Here is a 15109-nt window from a genome sequence, read left to right on the forward strand (position 1 = left end):
AAAGGACACTATCAGAGAAGAGAGTTCAGTTTCAGTTAGTACAAGGAAATGAAGAAGCTACAGTTAGAAAGACAGTTTTGAACTATCTTTCAAGAATCTTCAATGCTAAATGAATGAATGGATTATATTCTATAGATAACAGGAAACAACTAAATCTCTAGAAGCAAGAAAGTGCCAATCACTAGTAGATTCTAGGAAAAGTATACTGACTGCACTGTGTAAGGGTGGTGTAGGAGGAAAGAGACCCTCAGAGATGCAGACAGTAACAGACAAGAAGAAAATAAGGCTACATATACACATGCAAACTGGCCAGCCTACTTAAAGCCACATCAACCTTGAAATGCACCAAACCCAAATAAAGTCCTTATTACTCATGGCCCAACAGCGTTCAGTACTAAAGTTTTTTCACGTTCTTGGAAACTGTTAACACATATGGATGAACAGTGCTTGCCACTGAAAATGTTCAAAGTAAAAATTAGTCCTCAACTTTCAGCAATTGACAATACTCACTCAAATTCACAAGTGTTACCAACTTCTGGCACCTCAGTAAAGCAAACAGTGAACAAATGGGTTTATGTTGGCTAGGCTGACATAACTGACACTGATCAGAGCACGAGACTCCATTAGTTAAGAAGTCAGGTTGTCCAGTTCTTTCTCCTTGTTCCTCAGTTTCCTCACTGATAAAATGGGCATGTGACAGTCCTTACAATCTCACAGTCCCTATGATCCTGGATGAGGACTGACTCAAGCTAACATACTGCAAAAGTCCTTAGACCCCAACCCAGAATTCAATAGCTGCAATCACTTTCACAGTCAGCTATGTCTCCCCTGGGCTAGTCTGTTCCCACAGTTACTCCCAGGCCAACAACTACTCCACTGCCAGCACAAGTGAAAGATGAGGAAGGAACAGATGCAGACAATCAGGAAGACAGGACAGAGCGAGAAAAAATTCCAACACAAAAGCAAAGTTCAAAGGAGAAGGTAGGAGCACCATGTCACACTGCCCCCAGATGCTAGTTGGACAGATTTGAAATTCTGTTTGTTGAATGTCCCTCTGGTAACTTCATTTATACCCTACAGTTAAATGTTAAACCACTGATGTGGGGGTGAACTTAGTTGCCTTCCCCTATCGGGGCAGCATGTAGGACTTATGACTGTGACAATCAGCAGGGCACCACAGGACCTGTGGCCCTGGAGACCATTCAGGGCAAAATTCCAGGATATTTCACTATTATTATTATTATTATTATTATTATTATTTTGCTTTTCTAAAAATGTAAATCTTTCTTCCTCTTCTATATTTTGGTATGAAAAATTTTAAAAATTTTACAGGAAATTTGGGAGGAAAAAACAAAAGGTCTACCATCTAAATTCAATAGCTCTGTAAGGATATTTTTTTTTCTGAACAATTTGAAAGTAAGTTACAGACATTATAATACCTTGCCCTAACTACTCTGACATTTATCTTCAAATAATGAAGATATGTTCCTAATATCTCCATAATACCATAACCACACCTAGGAAAACTAATAATATCTAAGGTTCTTGCATGGTGAAGATGAGATAAGGTCTGCATACATCTTGGAAATAAAAGCTGCTGTCTACATTTCACCATCAGGTCCACTGGGTGAACCAGGTGCAAGTGAATCTGAGGATCATCTTGCTTTTCAGTAGCATCAAGAGCCACAGGGGTAGAACAGTAGAAAAGCACAGCCAGAGGGCAGGGTCTTTCAAAAGCAGAGGGACTCTCCTAAGCTCCTCAAGAAAGGCTGGGGAAAACATACCTGAAGGGACTATTTGATTATATGGGCTTTTTTTTTTTTTTTTCCTTTCTGATTTCTCCTTTTCTAGATTTTCCTAATTTTTTTTTTTAACAGTAGGCAGGATATTAGAAAACTTTGTAAAAAGAAAGTTTCAATTCTGTAAAGTCGATAAAAGATATTTCTTCACCTTCACTTTCAATGTAGTTAAAAATAAGGCCAGACAGAATTAATACTATTAAAATGGCCATATTACCAAAAGCACTTTACAGATTCAATTCGATTCCAATCAAAATCCCAATGGCATTCCTCGCAGAAATAGAAAAAACAATTATGAATTCATCTGGAAAAATAAGAGACCCAGAATAGCTAAAGCAATTCTAAGCAGGAAGAGTGAAACAGGTGGTATCACTATACCAGATCTTAAACTATACTACAGAGCAATAGTAACAAAAACAGCATGGTACTGGCACCAAAACAGGAAGGTAGACCAATGGTACAGAATAGAGGACACAGAGACCAACCCACAAAATTACAACTACCTTATATTAGACAAAAGTGCTAAAAGCATACAATGGAGAAAGGATAGCATCTTCAACAAATGGTGCTGGGAAAACTGTAAATCCATATGCAACAAAATGAAATTGAATCCCTTTCTCTCACCATGCACAAAAGTTAACTCAAAATGGATCAAGGATCTAGGAATCAAACCAGAGACTCTGCGTCTAATAAAATAAAAAGTTGGCCCTAATCTCCATCACGTGGGGTCAGGCCCCAAATTCCTTAATGAGACACCTATAGCACAAGAGTTAAAACCAAGAATCAACAAATGGGATGAATTCAAACTGAAAAGTTTTTTCTCAGCAAGAGAAATAATATGTGAGGTGAATAGGGAGCCTACATCCTGGGAACAAATTTTTACCCCTCACACATCAGATAGAGCTCTAATCTCTAAGGTATACAAAAAACTCAAAAAGTTAAAAAACAACAAAAAAAACCCCACAAATAACCCAATCAACAAATGGGCCAAGGACCTGAACAGACACTTCTCAGAAAAGGATATATCAATCAATGAACAAACACGAAAAAATGGTCACCATCTCTAGCAATCAGAGAAATGCAAATTAAAACTACTCTAAGATCATCTCACTCCAGTAAGAATGGCAGCCATTATGAAGTCAAACAACAAGTAATGGCGGGAATACGGGGGAAAAAGGTATACTCATACATTGCTGGTGGGATTGCAAATTGGTGCAGCCAATTTGGAAAGTAGTATGGAGATTCCTTGGAAAGCTGGGAATGGAACCACCTTGACCCAAACTATTCCTCTTCTGGGTCTATACCCAAAAAACCTAAAAACAGCATACCACAGGGACACACCCCCATCAATGTTTATAGCAGCACAATTCACAATAGATAGACTGTGGAACCAATCTAAGTGCCCTTCAATGGATGAATAGATAAAAAAAAGTGGCATATATACACAATGGAATATTATTCAGCACTAAAAAATAACAAGATCATGGCATTTGCAGGGAAATGGATGGCATTAGAGCATATTATGCTAAGTGAAGTTAGCCAATCCCTAAAAAACAAATGCCAACTGTTTTCTCTGATATAAGGGGGGTGACTCAAAATGGGGTAGGGAGGAAGAGCATGAGAAGATTACCTCTAGATAGGGAAGAGAGGTGGGAGGGAAAGGGAGGAGAAGGGGAATTGCACGGAAGATGGAAGGAGACCTTCATCATTATACAGAATACATGTATGATGAAGTGAGGAAAAAGAAAAAAAAAAAGAAAGGTGTCACATTAGATTGGGTAGAGAGAAGTGATGGGATGGGAGGGGAAGGGGGGAAAGGAAGGACATCAGAATAAAATAGACATTATTATTGCTGTATGTATATATGCATGACCAATGTGATTCTGCAACCTGTACACTCAGAAAAATGAGAAATTATACTCCATCTGATTCATATGTATGATATGTCAAGATCATTATACTGTCATGTGTAATTAATTAAAACAAATTAAAAAATAAAAAATAAAAAAGGCCAGAAATATAAAGTTGTAAGATAGTTTGCCAACGTACTGCCTTAAAAGAATTAGCCTGATGGGTTTCTATGTTATATGTATGTTACAGAGCTTTATACTCTTAGGTGTACCATGTAATTGGTTAAAAATTGTATTAGTGGTCATTTCTATTAAAATAGTTAGGCATTTGGTCCTTAGAAACATAATCACATATTTCAAGTGTTTTTATGGAAAAACAAAATCATCTTAAATTTGACTTCCTTTATCTCTTTCAGGAACACAGTTCTCATCATAAGGGCTCATGTAAAATCACAAGGAATTTAATGGAGTTGCCTTATCAAGGAGGCATCCTGCTTACTAACCTGCATTTTTTTCCTATAGCATATGTATCATTCCTGTTATAGAATGACATGTAATTTAGATAGTTGTGATAGTCTGAATGTGTCTCCCCAAAATGATTATGTTGAAATCATAAGCCCTGAGGTGATGATATTAACAGATTCAAACCTTGGGAGGTGACCTGATGGAATCAGTACCCTTGCAAAAGAGACTCAGACAACCTGTTTGCCCTCCACCATGTGAGAACACAGTAACAGATGATCACATATGAACTAGGAAACACACCCACCAGATACCAAATCTGTGGGTGCCTTGATCTTGGGAATTCCCAGCCTCAAGGACTGTGAGAAATAAACTATTGTTTATAAGCATCCTGCTTATGTTATTTTGTTGTAGCAACTGAAGTGAACCAAGACAATGGTTTTAAACCCAAGGATAAACAGATACCAAGTAGCATTTAAGCAGGCAACTACAAAGACACTTACCAGACTGGTGCTCTGAACAGGCTCCAACACAGCCTTGGCTACAGCTTCACCTTGGCCAGTAGCATTCAACATGGCAGCATTTTCTTGGGCCAGCCCAACAAACTGGCCGCCACCTGAACTCTTCAGCTTATCTGCGATCCGCTGGTTTTCTTTCTCTAGCTTGATTTTGGCTAACTGTGCTTCCAACATCCAATGTTCTTTTTCCTGTTCCAGTTTAGAAATCTTTTCCAAACTCTGTTGAACCTTGAAAAGTCACACAGAGTTGTGCATCTTAGAGAATAATACAGACAAAACTTAGTGACAAAAATAAATAAATAAAATACACAATATAAAGCAAAACTACCTCACAGAGGTTAAAAAAACTAAAATCTGACACTGGAATGGGGAGAGATTTATTAAATAGGATACAAAAAGCACAACCATAAAATGAGAAACAGAACTAACGCACAATAAAAAAAGATCTCTATTCATCAAAAGACTTATCTAGAGAGTGAAAGGAAAGCCAAAGAATAGAAGAATGTGTAAATGTTTAACCCAGAACATATAAAAAATTCTTTATCCAACAGATATATTTTATATAATACCCAGAACATATGAAGAATTCTTACAAATCAATAAGAAAAAGATAACTAATAGTAAAAAAGGCAAAAATAATACCACCAACAACAAAAGACTTGGACAGGCACTGGATCAAGACCATAAACATAGAAGAAGGTGCTCAATATCACTAATTATCAAGAAAAAGCAATTTAAACCATCTATTTGACTACAATGCAAAAGACAGAAAATACAAAAGTATTTGTAGAACAATTTGAACTTTCATTCATATAATGCTAAATGAAAAAAGTCAGGAATCAAAGAGTATATACAGTATAAAATCATTTAATAAACAGTTCCATATCATGCAATAAAACCAATCTATGGTATTAGAATGCAGGATGATTATTTTCTTTGGGGAAGAGGAGAGTAGTAACTAGAAAAGGGCATGAGTAAGGCTTCAGGAATTCTGATTATTTTTTCCAAGGCATACCTTACACAGAGAAATCACACACACACACACACACACACACACACACACACACACACATCACTTTTAAATCTAGGTGCAGTGTATTTAACTTATAAAAATTCACTGGGATGTGCACTAGCAATTTGTATGTTTTTCTCTAAGTATATCACACTATAATAAGAAGCTAAGACATACCTGTTAGGGAAAATAAAAACTTGAGAATTACCTAAAAATAATAGTGATCTTATAGTGAATACACATGCTTTACCAACTATCACAATTGAGCAATTTCCATGTACCAGACACCATTTGTGGTACTTTCTTCCTCTTATCCCACTGAAGCCTTCAACAGCCCAACAATTCTGATTTATCAAAGAGGAGAACTAAGGCTCCCAGCAGTTAGACCATCTGCTAGGCTAGAAAAGGAAGAGCCAGAATTTGGGGCCCCATATGCCTGTTTGAGAAGTTGGCTTCTTTTTCCTATATCACACTGCCTCCCACTGGCTCAAAGCATGCTTACAAGACCCTAAAAGGCACGTGTTCTCCTCACTTTAGAGAGGCAAGAAGGGAAGACTAGAGTGTTTGTCAGACCAGCCCATAGCTGGTCGAAGGTACAGTGGGAAAAACATGAGCTCTGAGGTGAGGCAGCTCTGCCACTTTTATATAGCTATTCTGGTTAATATTTACTTAATTTCTTTTGAGCCTTACTTTCCTTACATTAAAAAAAAAGAAAAAAACCCAAAATTAATTTTTAAGGTATTCTACATTTTACTGTGTCTGAGGAACTTTGTTTTTTATTATTTTTTAAATTTTTTTTAATTAGTTGCTCAAAACATTACAATGATCTTGACATATCATACATTTGATTCAAGTGAGGTATGAATTCTTTTTTTTCCACGTGTACAGATTGCAGTATCACATTGGTTTTACAGCCACGGAAACTTTGTTTATTAAAAATCACTTTGTGGATGAAATTTTTAGTCCTAATACCTTAACACATTAATGTTGAAACGATAAGTGATATGTGTTTCTTATTAAAGTAAGGTCAGGATTGACAAAATGTTGTCTTGGTAAACTTATTTGTACTCTCTTTAAAACCAAGTTTTTCCAGAACTAAAAGCCAGCTGCTGACGTGAATAAATCTTTGAAAATAGCTATACTGATTTCAGTTTGTACCAGTTTCTGAAAGAGATAGTACCTCCCATTCCCACTTGCCCCCAAATTCAACTGACCAACTAAATACTAGAAATTTCCCATTCTTGCTCAGTGAAGAAATGAAAATAATTTACTGAGTCTCCAGGCCCCCCCCACCCCATTGATACCTTAGAATTTCACACATTTAAATCTAGCACCTTAAGAATGAATCATCATGGCCAAAGTATGTTAATATCATTCTAGTGCCAAATGAAACACCAACTGAACTAAGAAGACTTTTTTAGAATATCAACAGATTATTCAACAAATTATACCTATGGCCCTTTTTAGCATGTATAGAAAATTCTATAGATTAAATGTTTACTAATGTAGTTTTTTTGAATCAGTCAGCACCCTATATGCCTTAAAAACCTTCTCCAGAGGATCTAGCAATTCTGCTCTTTAACAATTTCCATCATTTTCCAGGTGCCATACCTGTTGTGCAAGGCCTTCTCGACTTTCAGTAGAGCTGAGAAGGACCCGGCGGTTTGCCAGTGCTTCCTCATAAGGCACAGACTCCAAAAGGGGCTATGGGAAAAGCACCATAAGAATAAATAAATAAATAAATAAATAAATAAATAAATAAATAAGAATTAAAAGAAAAATATTGCATCATCTTCCCCCTGGATCCTACATGCACAAATAAGAATGCTGGATAATAGGGTATGATAATAAGTTCAGATGTACAACAACATAGATTATTTCCTTCAATGCATGTGAAAAGAATATATTTGTATTTTAAAAAGACAATAATGAAAGAGAACTTATTATACCAACTATAAGATACACTAACTTACACTATATGGACTTGCACCAAAATACAGATCAACAACAGAACAGAAAATCCAGAGACAGACAAAAGCATACATAAAAATCTACTATGTGACAAACACTACAATTCTAGTTCAATGGATAAAGAACTACATAAATGGTGCAAGGACACCATGTAATTATCTAGAAAAAGAACTAAGATCTTTTTCACATCTTGTACCAGAATAAATTCTAGATGAAAGATCTAAAAATTTAGATGACAAAAAAATTGGGAGAATATTTCCATAACTTTTGCAAAGTACCCTAGCTGAGAATGACCACCAAAAAGATCTGATATTAACTTTTATTTATTTATTTATTTATTTATTTATTTATTTATTTATTTAGGTGGAGGGTGGTACTGGGAGTTGAAAGCAGGGCCTTGCATTAGCATGTAAAGCATGTGTTCTTCTACTGGGCTACAGACTTCTCAACCCAATTCTTAACATAAAGAAGTTCTTTCAACCTTAGTTAAAAATATATTTTTTTAAATGTGTAAAAAGCTTGGACAAAGAATTTACAGAATAAATACAAATGACAATTATGAGAGGACATTCAACTTCATAAATAAGCAAAGATAGACAAATCAAAATAACAGTAAGAAACCCTTCCTCTGAGATTGATAGATATTAACTGTATGGGTTAAATTCACATGACTATAAGCTGTAAATAAATAACTTTCCTGAAGTATAGTCTAAGAAAGGTGCCAAAATTTGAAACATTAACAAACTTTCAATCAGCAATTCCATTTTGGAGAATCAATCATAAAGATATAACTAAAACAATTAGATAAATATGGAGAGATAGGTTGACTTATACATTATACAGAGTATCAACACTGAAGGGAAATTTGGCAGTAACCATTAAAACTTAAAATGTGCAAACCACATGGCTCAAAACATTCTACTTCTCAGTATTCCACACATGTGTCCAAGGAGATACTTAAAAGGCTAGCCACTGCAGTATTACGGATACAATAAAAATAATTAGAATCAACCTTAATGCCTGCCAATTAAGGGAAACTTAATGAACCATGGAATATTCATCTTATAAAATTCTATACTGTATTCAAAAGGAATGTAGCAGGCATTACATATAATGACATAAATGGCTAAAATATATTTTAAATGCACAACAAATCTTGCATTATGTTTAGAAAAGAAGGAACTAATAAAAAGAAAGAATTCTATATATTGTTACACACCAAACTGATATATAAAGGTGCTTCTGGATAGAAACTGGAATTAGGGATATTACCTGTAATGTTCTAATTTAAAATAAGAATGTATTTGTCTATTTTGTAATTAAATATTAAAGACAGTTCAGTGGTCGAGCACTTGCCTACCATGGCAAGAAACTGGGTTCAACCCCCAGCACTGTATTAAAATTTTTTTTTAAATAAAAGGAAAATAAAAATTTTAAAGAAACACAGAGAAAATAATAAATGCAAAGTTGCACATACAAGAACCCATTGTAGCACTGCATATAACAGTGAAAAATAGGCTATAACCTACATATTCATATGCAATAAAATGGTCAAATTATTACATTAATGACTGAAATATTACACACGTGTTAAAATGATGATAGTAATTTACATTATAGATATCTATTTTTGATGTACATATGAACATATTCACAATACAGTAAGAGAAAAAAATTCTAAAACAGCAGATGCAGCTAGATACATTTTGCTATTTATAGCACATGTGGGTACATACATCCATGTGTGCATCCATGTTAATTTTTTTTTTTTTACACAGAGGTATATTCTAACAAAGTGAAGAGTAACTAGCTATATTTGTGTGGTGGAATTGGGGAGATCATAATTTTCTTCTTAACATAATACTATATCTTCCAATTTTTTTTTTTTTTTTTGGAAATGACAATGTATCATCACTACTTAGAAAAAATTATAAACATTTAATTTTTTTCTGATTCTACAAGTTTAAGATAGACTTTTGACATCTGGTATTTATTGCTTGCCAGGTTACCTCACTCCAGGCATTCTACCTGGCACTAGGGACACAAATCCAACATGACCTGTGCTTACCAAGTAAGGTTTGGGTCTCTGCCACCTTCTCTTCCCCAAAGATCCATTCTAACACCACCAACCACCTACACCCCAAAATTTTGTAAAATCTAAATAATATAGCCAGGTGTAGTGGTGCATGCCTATAATTTCAGCAACTCGGGAGGCTGTGGCAGGAGGCCAGCATCAGGCACCCCTGGTTAAATTCCCAGTACAAAAAAAAAAAAAAATCTAAATAATATGGACTGTGAAAAAAATCTACTACCATTCTCTGGAATGATTCCTAATATTTTCCTTCATTTAAATGTTAAAAGCAGCTCACAAACCTTTCTCAAAGCCTTCATATAGGCAGCAGCTTTTTTCTTGTACTGTAGCATACATTCTGCTGAAAGAGGACTAATGAATCTATTTGACGCCTTAGGCCCGTAGCTCAGTGAAGCAATGAAGTAGTCCACATTGTTGCTGAAGAAAGATGCAATCTAAACAAAGTGTGACAAGAAGATAAATTGTGTTTTCCAACAATAATCTAGAATTTATAACTAATAGCTTTCAGAGCAGTTTAAAGATGCTGAGAATGGAAATGAAATTCCAAAACCTGCTCGGCAGCCCATATTTATTTACTGTGAGAACAACTCCTGGACAATAATAGATAATAAAGAGAATATAGCTACAAATATTCAGAACTGACTTCTGACATGTCCTATTCTAGACAATTTCTATTCTTATTGAAAACCAAGACTCATTCTGATGTATTCTGTAGGTGACTTTTATGAGCTGTTTATCTCAGTAATTTCTACACTGATTTCAAAATATCCACATTTGGGTTTATTCATTTCATTTGCATTTTAACTAAATATTTCACATTCTTACAGAAGACAAGATATAGCACCTTGAATATGTAATCTCTACCTAAATTTAATTTGTAAATCTCAATTTTTAAATTATAAAAGAAGAAAGAGTAAAAATCCAGTAGATTCTTATCATTTACAGATCCAACAAATTGTTAAATCTATATAAACAGCCTCAAAGAGCCATAACTTTAATTTTGCTGAGCCATGATTTGAATCTACAGTGCTGTATGAAATGGTATTACAAATAAAAACATCTGGCTAACTGTCCTAGCCAGAAAAATCAGTCTTAGAGACATTAAAGAATACCCTGTCTTGATAAATCTGAAAAAAAATGGCTTGTGAATAGAGTACATTACCTTGGTTAAAAACTACTCTAAGCCAGGCATGGTGACTCACACCTGGAATTCCAGGGGTACAGGAGGGTAAGGCAGGAATATCATGAGTTCAAAGCCAGTCTCACCATCCGTGAGGCACTTAGCAACTCAGTGAGACCCTGTCTCTAAAAAAATACAAATAGGGGTGGGGATGTGGCTCAGGGTTGAATGCCCCTGAGTTCAATCTCCAATAACCACCTCCCTACCAAAAAACCTACTCTAAAATTAAGCAATTAATCACTATTGTCTGAGGATATATTTTTCATTAATATTTTGTTATGTCAAATAAATGGGTATTCCAAGAATATTTTTAGTTGTAGATGGACATCTTATTCATTTTTATGTGGTCCTGAGGATCAAACCCACTGCCTCACATACATCAGGCAAGTGCTCTACCACTGAGCTACACCCCCAGCCTCCAAAAATCTTGAGCTATATTCCCTGTGAATGCAGGGACACACCCAACACCTAAATTTAAGTCATATTAGTATACTGTAAGGTAAATTTTCTTTCTTCTAATATTTTTCCATTTTCCAAACTTCCTTTAATATATATATGCTATTCCTTCCTATTGTTTATTATTACAAACTATAAAATTTAGTTTAATCAAATCATATTTGCTTATTATTAGGATTTCACCAACTAACACCCGTTCAAATAGTAATGGTTAAAAAACATTTATAAAAACTCTAGAGCAAAGATCAGATACATACTTTTACCTGAAACAACATTTTAAGGTTTCAGAAAGAGCAAAGTTAAAATAAACTGTGAAATATGCAGGTATTTAATATTTCAGTGTTTTTATAAAAGACAACAAATGCAGAGATGCCTATAAAATATCAACTTTTTCCAGAATTTTTAATTCAATCAAAGTTGTCCTCAGTAAGCTTCTGGCATGCTGTAAAATGAAGGAGATAAAAGAAAGCAGTGGGGATGGTCCTATGGCTCAGGAATCTTTGGCACGAATATGTGAATTGACTGAACCTAAAGATAACACTTCTTAATTATCGCCCTAAGCTACAACAAATGGTCACAAAGATCAGTCGAAATTCAGGAAAAGTGACACTGAATGTCTAACATGACCTACAATCATTTTGGATTGATTTAAACCACTTCAAGAAAAATCTCTTATTATCAGGATCAACCCGTCAGAAAAAAACAATGATGTATAAATACAGATATAGAGATGAGAACTTCCTTCAGAAATTATGTTGAGCTGCTGAAATAAATGGGCTAAGTTAGTTCTGAATAGTCTTTTGGTTTTATATACATGGTAAGGTCTCCAATGTGGGGAGCCACCCTGAAAAACTACACCTTCAAGTCCTGAAGCAGGAGGCTTTGACCAATCTCTTATATTCAAGGTGATTGGGCATTGACCCAGCTCGGATAGCAAGGCAGGTCGTCAGGTGTAGGCGTACCCCTGAGGTTGTTACACTCACCTGCTCCCTTGTAATCCTACCCCTACTGCCCTTTTATGGATAGAACTTTCTAAGATCAGTGCCCCCCCACAATAAAAGCTGAGTTCCAAACGTGCTCTCTCTCATCAGCATCTCATGACTTTCTCTTGCTCTCCCTTTTGGGGAGCCTAAGGCCGAGAGCCTGGGGAAGCCGTCCTGAAGCTTGTGTAAAAGTAAATTGTGTCTCTGTTTTAATTTGCTCCACCACAAATTCACACAAGCGACCTTAGTTCAGCTGCCCGTGCTGGTCAGGGACCTTACTCCAAGACATTTTGTCAAAGATATTGATGACAGCATGACTCTGAAAATATGAATTCTGAAGAAATTACAATATCCACAATCATAAGATTTTTAAAGAAACTGCAATTTATAATAATAATTAAGTACTTAATGACACAATCATAACCTAATATTAAGGGTTCAATGAAAGATACATATTGAAGCTGCTTCAAAGGAATTGTTAAGATACAAAAGCACCACTGTCACAACTTACCAAATACTATGAGAGAAGTGAGGCTCTAATCAACTTAGCAAGACCCTGTCTCAAAATAAAAAATAAAATGGGCTTGAGCTGGGGCTCAGTGGTAAAGCACTCTTGGTTACCAAGGGGTGGGTGTAGTATGAGGGGAAAAAAAAAAGCCAAAATATTAACAAAGGTTGTATTGGGTGACTTTTTTGCTTTCTCTGAATGTTTCCATTGCTTTATGTAACAGACTCCTGAAGAACCTATATTGAGACTATGCAGAATCTTCAAATCATTCAACCTTGCATTGACATGACCAGTGAGTGATCTACTCACTCACCACAAATACCAAACAATCACTGCCATATTGTTTTAAACATTGAGTAGATAATTCAACCTGAAGAAAGCTGAAAATGTTTTTAAATAAAAATAAATAAATATGGGGGAGGGAGGAGGAAAAAGGAACAACTATATTTTACAAAAAAAAAAAATTTATATTCCAAAATTTTTACAGGTAAATTCTCCTATGTAATTAAAAAAAAATTTATAATTGTCAACATAAGCCAGAAAATAATTACCTTTCCTGCTCCATTTGTTAATGCCACTACTGATGACAGGATACAGTCATTCGTTGTTATCAGCTTCTGTGTTGCTGTTGGAAGTTCATGCTCTATTGTAGCTTTTTGACTATAATGTTTAGAAATATCTATAAAAGCAATCAAATGAAAACTCATTACTACCTATACACAAGTCCACGCACTACTCTTACAAATTTATAAAGTAAGTTTGACAAAGAATGGTCCCAAGTATCACGATTGTGCTGAATATTATCAAGTAGGCCACAAATTCAGGAGAAAGAAGGGAGAAATAAGTGTTTCTTAACACCACCTTGGCTGTCTTGACTATAGTCACCAGCCGGTCAGTCTGATTGTTAATAATTTGAGGACTAGCCTTATTCTAGCATTCGGCAAATGATCCTGACCAGGATTTACCACTTAGAAACCACTGTTTTGAAAGTCTAACAGGCACTAACAAGAAATTATCTTATAATTATATAAGCAACCCTGAGGCTAGAACAGCCAACATAGGCATGATGTCCCATAATCCATACTGGACCTTAGGTAATTTGCTGATACACACACTAGCAATAAGAAATGCCTGCACAGCCAAATAAGGATTGGATACTCCAATGTCTGCTTCATGTGCTATTACTTCTAGTCCAATAATATTACAACAAAGGTCTGTGGCTAAAAAGTACAGAAAAAGGCTAAGAGAAATTGCAGTAAGACTGGTCAAAGAGCTAAGTTTTGGAGTTTTTCTGGGTCTCTGAAATATATAATGAGTTTGCCCTGGAAATAAGGGAAAATGGGAGGATTATTATGACAACATTGATTTATAGTGAAGGGTGATTACATTTTTAAGTAATAAATATTTACAATACAGTTTTCACTGAATTTCTTAGACTTCTTCAAAGAACACTATCATTACCTCAAAGCTAAAAATAAATCATAAAACATGAAAATTTACTGTTATAGAAACTATGTACGCAAAGAATTTCATTTATTCAAAATCAAAAATTTAGGGGCTGGGGATGTGGCTCAAGCGGTAGCGCGCTCACCTGGCATTCGTGTGGCCTGGGTTCGATCCTCAGCACCACATACAAACAACGACGTTGTGTCCACCAAAAACTAAAAAATAAATATTAAAAAAAAAAAATTCTCTCTCTCTCTCTCTCCTCTCTCACTCTCTCTTTTAAAAAAAATCAAAAATTTAGTTGATTTTACATTATGCATAATTAAAGAAGAAATGAGACTATTTGGAAAGAAATGGTATTAAAGACTTAACCTAATACTTTCATATTTTCATACAAAATTACTATATTCTATGAAAGATTATTTTCACTAAAATTTTAAAACTAAGGAACTGTTTAATCAATAAATATGTATTATTTATACAGTCTACATACCTATATATATCTTTAATTTAGTATAGTTTCAGTTTTGAGAAAACTTCTTAATAGTCTCTGTATACACTTCAGTCCGTTTCCTTCTTATTAACATCTTACTTACTACATGAAAGTTGTTACAGTAAGGGAACTAACCAATAGGTACATTACTATTATATTCAATAAATATATTTTTTAAATACTTTTTTAGTTGTCAATGGACCTTTATTTATTTATACATGGTGCTGAGAATCAAACCCAGAGCCTCAACATGCTAGGCAAGCGCTCTACCACTGAGCTACAACCCCAGTCCATATTTTTTAAAATAAATGATAATCTCTATATATTTTGTAAGGTTTC

The 15109-nt window shown here is 34.9% G+C and overlaps 1 protein-coding gene across 1 annotated transcript in view; it reads right to left on the bottom strand.

The window, feature by feature from the left end:
- Positions 1–15109, bottom strand: part of PPP1R21 (protein phosphatase 1 regulatory subunit 21) — a 67782-nt gene that overhangs the window by 12702 nt on the left and 39971 nt on the right. The window contains exons 14-17 of the mRNA XM_081264058.1: positions 13383–13510; positions 9986–10138; positions 7253–7345; positions 4615–4857 (exon numbers count right to left, since the gene is read on the bottom strand). Coding sequence (XP_081120184.1) covers positions 4615–4857; positions 7253–7345; positions 9986–10138; positions 13383–13510 — 617 coding nt within the window. The remainder of the gene's footprint in view (positions 1–4614; positions 4858–7252; positions 7346–9985; positions 10139–13382; positions 13511–15109) is intronic.

The sequence above is a fragment of the Spermophilus citellus genome (genome assembly GCF_964194105.1).
Source record: "Spermophilus citellus genome assembly, chromosome: 13".
Taxonomy (NCBI): domain Eukaryota; kingdom Metazoa; phylum Chordata; class Mammalia; order Rodentia; family Sciuridae; genus Spermophilus; species Spermophilus citellus.